The sequence below is a fragment of the Tupaia chinensis genome, unplaced genomic scaffold (assembly GCF_000334495.1).
Source record: "Tupaia chinensis unplaced genomic scaffold, TupChi_1.0 Scaffold000515_1, whole genome shotgun sequence".
NCBI lineage: Eukaryota > Metazoa > Chordata > Mammalia > Scandentia > Tupaiidae > Tupaia > Tupaia belangeri.
Genome location: NW_006160028.1, coordinates 4,493,393 through 4,500,276, shown reverse-complemented (window position 1 = coordinate 4,500,276; position 6,884 = coordinate 4,493,393). Strand labels below are relative to the sequence as shown.

At 50.6% G+C, this 6,884-nt stretch overlaps 1 protein-coding gene across 7 annotated transcripts in view; it reads right to left on the bottom strand.

Moving 5' to 3' along the window:
• Positions 1–6: 6 nt before the first annotated feature.
• BCL6 (BCL6 transcription repressor) overlaps positions 7–6,884 on the bottom strand; it is a 24,459-nt gene continuing 17,581 nt past the window's right edge. For 4 of the 7 annotated variants that reach the window (XM_006156732.3, XM_006156731.3, XM_014590982.2 and 1 more), the window contains exons 6-10: positions 6,203–6,387; positions 4,698–4,865; positions 3,534–3,664; positions 3,278–3,415; positions 124–267 (exon numbers count right to left, since the gene is read on the bottom strand). In XM_006156732.3, the coding sequence (XP_006156794.1) occupies positions 124–267; positions 3,278–3,415; positions 3,534–3,664; positions 4,698–4,865; positions 6,203–6,387 (766 nt within the window). Of the gene's footprint in view, positions 268–3,277; positions 3,416–3,533; positions 3,665–4,697; positions 4,866–6,202; positions 6,388–6,884 lie in introns of all 7 variants that reach the window. The other 3 variants (XM_006156730.3, XM_027775026.1, XM_006156734.3) reach the window with 2 other exon arrangements.

Sequence of the window (6,884 nt, the reverse complement as noted above, 5' to 3'; positions counted from 1 at the left end):
TATGATCTGCACTAGTGGATGAAAGAGGCACTACATCATGGGATGGACGTTTTAAAGTGTTACAGTTTCCTTTGGGTAGACTCTGAGAAGGGGCTGGAGGGGAAAGCATCGACACTCCATGCTTCAGCAGGCTTTGGGGAGCTCCGGAGGCAGGTCCGTGGCAGACACGCGGTACTGCACCTTGGTGTTGGTGATGGCACCGTGCTTCTGGCGCAAGTGAAGTCGCAGCTGGCTTTTGTGACGGAAATGCAGGTTACACTTCTCGCACTAGAGGACACGAGAGGCAGACTGTTAGCTATCATCGATCCCCAAACCATCATTGCTCCAAGACCCAGCGAGGAGAGTGTCCCTGAGAGGGACAGGGCAGCTCCTCCCTCACAAAGACCAGGGTAAGACCCCACAGGAACCCGGGCTTCCCCTAAGAGCTAAGCTGGCCTTGGGAACCAGCAGTTAGCGTAATGGCTATGTCGCTGGACTCCCACGTAGTCGACCGCGGTTCACGTCCCGGACCCGGTGGCTTGAAACTCACGCCGGGCGTGTGTGCGTGCGTGCCCAAGATCCTGAGAGGAGAATGGAGGAGAAGGGATTGCGGCGTGACCATCCCCCCTGGGGGGTGATTTCTCGCTTTCTGTCTCTATGTCTCTCTCTGTCTGTCTGGTGAGCGCACGCGCCCTACAGTGAAAATCTCTCCAAAAAAAAAAAAATTAAAAAAAAAAAAAGAGCTAAGCTGGCCTTGTGTAAACGTCTTTGCCTCCTTTCCTTTGCTTTGCTTGCGATGTCTCTTCCTGCCTTAACTCCACAAGTTCAAGGCTCATCCAAAACACAGCTCAGACACCAACTCCCCTGATTATTATGGTGTTCCTGACTCTCCCTAGAAGGAAAATATGCCCTCTTCCCTTTGAACCTCTGGAGGTTTTCTAGCCTTGGCACCCAGACATCTTTGTGCACTAACATCCTCATCAGGGGAGCACTTTGAGGACAGTGGTCCCTTCTCACTAAACATTATCATCTTCCTAGAACCTAGCAGAATATATCTTAGGCAATTATGCAGTGAATCTGAACACATTTGGACGAATGGGCTAGACTTGTCTGAATTCATGGAAATTCTAGAATCAAAGACACGTTTTTATAAAATGCTTTCTATTTCTTCTTAGGGTGTACACCTTAGATAAACGAACAAAGCATTAGCACAAAGGGCTGTTTGTTGGATTCAATGAATGAGTGATAATAGTTTCAGTGGAAAAGTTACTTCGAAGTATAATAAACGACTCAATGTAATGTGTACCTTAGAGGAGATCCGAGAACAGAGAGGGGGTATTTTCAGATATCCACTAGGAGAAATTACATGAAGTGTGGACTTCAGTTTATAATTACATATCAGCATTGGTTCGTTCATTGTGACAAAGGTGTCAAAGGTATGTAAGCTGTTGATAACAGGGGTACATGGGAACCCTGTGATAATCTTCCCAACTTTCCTGTACATCTAAAGCTACTCTTAAAAAAGGAAAAAAAAAAAAGTATAGGGACCAGCAGTTAGCGTAATGGCTATGTTGCTGAACTCCCACATAGCCGACCACAGTTTGAGTCCCGGACCCAGTGGTTTAAACTCATCGCGGGCGCGTGTGCATGTGTGTCCAAGATCCCGAGAGGAGAATGGAGGAGAAGGGACTGCAGTGTGGCCATGCCCCTGGGGGATGATTTCTCGATTTCTAACTCTCTGTCTCTCTCTATCTTTCTGGTGAGCACAAGCGCCCTATAGCAAAAACCTCTCCAAAAAAAAAAAGTATAGTAAAATGTGTTGAGATAGGTAATATCGTTTCAAGTGAAAAAATGAAAATAGATTTAGGAAAATTAAAAATAAATAGAGTGGGCAGGGCATGCGTGAAGAGCCCCAGCCTTGGGAGACATAGGCCCCTCACATGCCACCACAGCATGTCCCAAACACACCGTTTCTCTGTGGGCCTTGGCTTGCACTTCTGAAGGGACCAGGTCAACACATGCTGAAGGTCACTCTCAACTCTTTACACCCTATGCATCTAAAACCCCAGGAAATCATTATACTAGCAGATACTTATACTCTTACAGTGTGCATGAACTATCCTGAACACTCTAGTGAACTAGTATTTTGTTTGTATTTTTTAATTTGCTATAGGACACACTGCAGAGAGAGATGGAGGGGTGGGGGGGCTGGGGTAGAATGAGAAAGCACCCCCTTGGAGGACGACCACACTATAATCCCTTCTTCCTTCTCTTTGTAGGATTCTGGGCACACACGCATTAAGTGCCTAACAGGATTTTCAAGCCACCAAGTCGAGGACTCGAATCACAGTCAGCCGTATGGGATCCAGTCACCTTAACCCTCATTGCACTGGCCGGTCCTGAACTAGCTGGTTTAATGCTGCAGCTCCATAAGAGATGTTATCAGGTTCACGTTACACATGAGGAATTTAAGGTACTAAGGGGATAACGGATTTGCTCAGTAACAGCAATGAAGAAAATATTCACTCAAGCTCAAGAAACAAATGAACGAAAACGGCCACGATTTACAGCTTACCACCTGGGCCGTGAGTGACCCATTCACTGGTTAGCTCTCTGCCCATCACCACTTGGAGTGTCACCGTACACTCCTCAAAGCCACGCAAATAATAAACAAACACGGGTGGCTGTGTTCCAACAAATTTCCTGTAAATTGCACGTGTCAAAAATACTACGCTTTGGATATTTTTAATATAAAATTCATCCTTAGCTCACAGAGAATATTCAAAAATTCACCTGCATGCTGTGGTTTGTGAGACCCTCTCTACAAATATCCCAACGGCCGGTCATGGCCTCGTGCTGCCCAGCTGGGCACCTTCTCTTTCTTGAAGTCTCTCTCTCTTTCTCTCTCTCTCTTTTTCTTTTAATCTTCATTCTCTCCTTGTTCTCTGACTACTGCGATCGCTTCAGTGGACAGCTAGTCAGGTATAAAAGTGTGCTGTGGGCACTCAGTATTTGTGGAACACACGAATGACCCCAGGTTATGGATCTGGAGTCTGGCATGCTTTGCGAAGGCCCAGATCACCTAGTCTAACAGCCCTGTTTTGCATATGAACACCCTGAGACCAGGCCAAAGCCAAGCAGAGCGTCTTTGACAAGCAGGCCCAGAGTCAGGTCTTCATTAGTTCAGTGGTCGTCCTACTACGTGCTTGAGATCGGAGCACTCGGTTCCACTGCGTACCCCTCCCTCCACCTCCTTGTCCTTTCCAGGCCAGCCAGTGGCCGCTACAGGCTTACGTACATGGTAAGGTTTCTCTCCTGTGTGGATTCGCAGGTGGCTCTTCAGAGTCTGAAGGTGCCGGAAACGGGTACCACAGATTTCACAGGGATAGGGCTTCTCACCAGTGTGGATGAGCACATGGGCACGGAGGTGAGCCACCTGGAGGGAGGAACAAGCGTGAGACGCTCTGGCAGGGTGGCTGCAGCCCGCCCCCCCCCCCCAGCAGGCAGCCCCTTCTGGAGAGGCTGGGGGTCCTTCCTCTGGGCTGCCTGCACACCTGTACAAATCGGGCTCCGCAGGTTTCGCATTTGTAGGGCTTCTCTCCAGAGTGAATTCTAGTGTGGGTTTTCAGGTTGGCTGGTCGGTTGAATTGGGCCCCACAGATGTTGCAACGATAGGGTTTCTCGCCTATTACCGTGAGAAAGAGAAAAGGGAAGACCACATTCAGTGGAGTAGGTCTCCACAGTCCCTAGCCCCTGGATTTCAAAGCAAACTGTCCCTCCCTGAGGTCATTTATGCATTTCTTTCCTTGGGGGATGTCAAGAGAATCCTGGAGCCTTGTGCTGGCCCAACACCCCTCTCTCTCATATACACACCAGCACACGTTGCAGGGGACCAGGGCCAAGAAGCCAGCAGTGGCATGGCAGGTGGGGGTCGAGGTTCCAGGAAGCCTGGGCTTTAGAACCAGTTCTGTCATGAAGATCATCTGCCTAGAGGACCTGGACAAGCCACTCTCCATCTCTGGGCCTCCGTTTCCCTCTGCAGAAGCTGAGGGGCTAGTTTAGATGACCTGGTTGGGCTCTCCCGTCTCTTTTCTCAATTGCTGTTCCTGGGAAAACCCGCCCCTCACCAGGGAAATACGGTCAGGCTGTTCTAGTTTCTCTCTTTTACACAAAAACCCTTTCCCATATGTGGCAACCACAGCTGGGCTCCATTTGCAGGAGGGTGGTGCCTGAAACTGAGTAGATGCCCAGGCAGAGGAGTCCAACCGAAGGGCTATGCTTCCTTTGTGGAAAGTTTCTGGGGTGCTGGGGCCAGTTAAAGAAGAGTCAACTCTGGAGGACAATCAGGTTATTAGAAGCTGCCTGGTGAAAGAATGTGAGTTGATAAGGAACAAGTCCTTGGAGGAAATCGAGAGACCTTTCATTTTCTCCTAGCTTTACAACAACCTAATCGCTTTGTCTCTATCCGTCTTAGTTTCTTCACTTGTACAATGGGATTAACACTTCCGAGCCCAGCAAAGAGAAGCAGGACAGATCATTTCAGAGGAAAGAGAATAGGGGGAGTGGATGAGTTCCTAGGCAAAGAAAGGACAGAATTAAGCCCCTTATCCAGGCCTCACCCCAAGGTCCCAGCCCCCACACTGTTTTTTCTAGGATCATCTCCCTGTTCTGTCCCCAGGCATCCTGGAGAGCTCAGGTGGGCAGGGGCAGGGCCATACCCGTATGGACGGTCTTGTGGCTGGCGAGGTTGCCCTTGTAGCGGAAGGAGGCCTGGCAGCGGTCACACTTGTAGGGTTTGTCACTGTGGGTCTGCAGCGTGTGCCTCTTGAGGGAGGCCTCCTCAGAGAAGCGGCAGTCACACTCATTGCAGAAGAAGGCCCCGTTCTCTGTTGGAGGTGGGAGGGGGACAGCAGAGTCAGCAGAGGAGAGGAGGCAGGATGGTAAGGCCTCTCTCCTCCAGAGCTACCCCCAGCCTGCCACCCACCCATAGTCCTAAGAGGCCAGAGCAAAGCACCTGTGAGGGGTTGATCTGCCTTAGCATTTACAGTCTTCGTCATGGAGGAGGGAGAACGCTGACAATTTTAATAGGAAGGTACAGAAGGGATGCTCACACCAATGGGGCTCTTCTGGCCTATAGCAGTTTAGGGCCCAGAAGAGCTTTTCTTCTCCCAAAGGCTTGAGAAGTGAATGTTATCAGTTCATAGTTTTATTTACACTCATGTATGGAAGCCCTCGGGCATGACTCTACACCCCTCTGGGCCCCTCTCTGTGTCTCTATCCCCAAAGTCAGGATTATGAATCTCTGTCCTGCCTACCTCCCAGGAACACATTGTGTAACCCGAAATGAAACACAAAGCATTCTAAAATGTAAGATATAGGTCAAATTCAGTTATACCTTGCGGTCACTGAAGGAGAAACCCAGGGAGGACGCTTCTTGGCTATCCTTACAACTATCTGGGTTTCATGTTCTCCCAAGCACTTCTGTGAGGTTGGGAGACCAAAGATGACAGCGGAAGTGGAAACAGAGGCCCAGAAAGAAGGGATTGGAATGCAGAGCAAAGGCAAGAAGCCAGGGGACAGGAGGGGACAGTCCCTGCCTTCCAACTGCAGGTCCATAACTCTGCGCCAAACTCCTCAGTGACTTCGTTGTTGTGACAACTCAAACTCACATGTTTTGTTGCGCTAACCCATTACTGGACTGTCTTACAGAGCTGCGCAAAAGTTCGGCTTCTGTTAATCTGGTTAAAACTAGGGATGCCATTCACTGACTGTCCAGGAAGCTTCAATTTCATAATTCAATTCAACTTATTTAATTTCGTTAATGGTTAGTTAACGCCTACCGCATGTTAAGGACTTACCAGAGCCTATCGGGGATGAAAGAAAGAATATGGTCAGATGTTTCTCCTCATAAAACCTGTGGCCCAGCAGGGAGAATCAACAGGCACACAGATCGGAGTCAGGAGTTTGGGGACAGAGGCACTTAGAGAGCCCTGGGAATTACAGTCAGCCTCCACGTCCCCTGTGCTGGAACGAGGCTCAGCTCAGTTCTCTAAGAGGTCAAGAGGGAGGTGATCAGTTGGCTATTTAAGTGCCAGTGGACTTCCAGGCAGGGACTCCTCCCTGAGACAATGGCGTAAATATAACAGACACGAAAGCTATGGAGCGAAGGAAGGGGCTGAAGGGGCTGCTCTCCCCCTGCCAAGGGGAGGGAGGGTGGACTCACCACAGCTGGAATCCGAGTACTCAGACTGGGTCTCTCCCATCTCCTCAGGGAACGTGGGGCCAGCAGTGTGCAGGCACATCTCCGCATGCTGCGGGGACTGGGACCCACAGGATGTGCACTTGGGAGGGTGCATGTAGAGAGGCGAGTGGCTCTCACTGCTGCTGCGGGGGGACCCTGTCAGGGACCTGAGGGCAGACGTAAAGAGGGTGTCAGCACCTGGGGCAGGGCAGAGCACGCCACTCTGTCTTGGGGCCCTCCTCTCTGTCCTGTGCTGAGGCAAGATCCTGCAGGCTCTGGGCACTGGCACCTACCCTCAAGGCCACCTCCCAGGAGCATCTGCAGAGATTCCCCGACTGGGGTCAAGCCACACCAACACCCCACCCCCAGGCCCAGATTCCCTCATTACTGCAGCCCGACAGCCTCCCTCAGTCCACAGGGAGGTTGAAGGTCTCCTGCTCCATCAAGACAATAGGAAGTTGGGACCAGCAGTTGGCGTAATGGCTATGACGCTGGACTCCCATGTAGTCAACTGCGGTTCGAGTCCTGGACCCGGTGGCTTAAACTCACAGGCATGTGTGCATGCGTGCCCAAGATCCCGAGAGGAGATTGGAGGAGAAGGGATTGAGGCGTGGCTAACCCCGCTGGGGGGGGGGTTTCTAGCTTTCTGGTTGGCCGTGTCTCT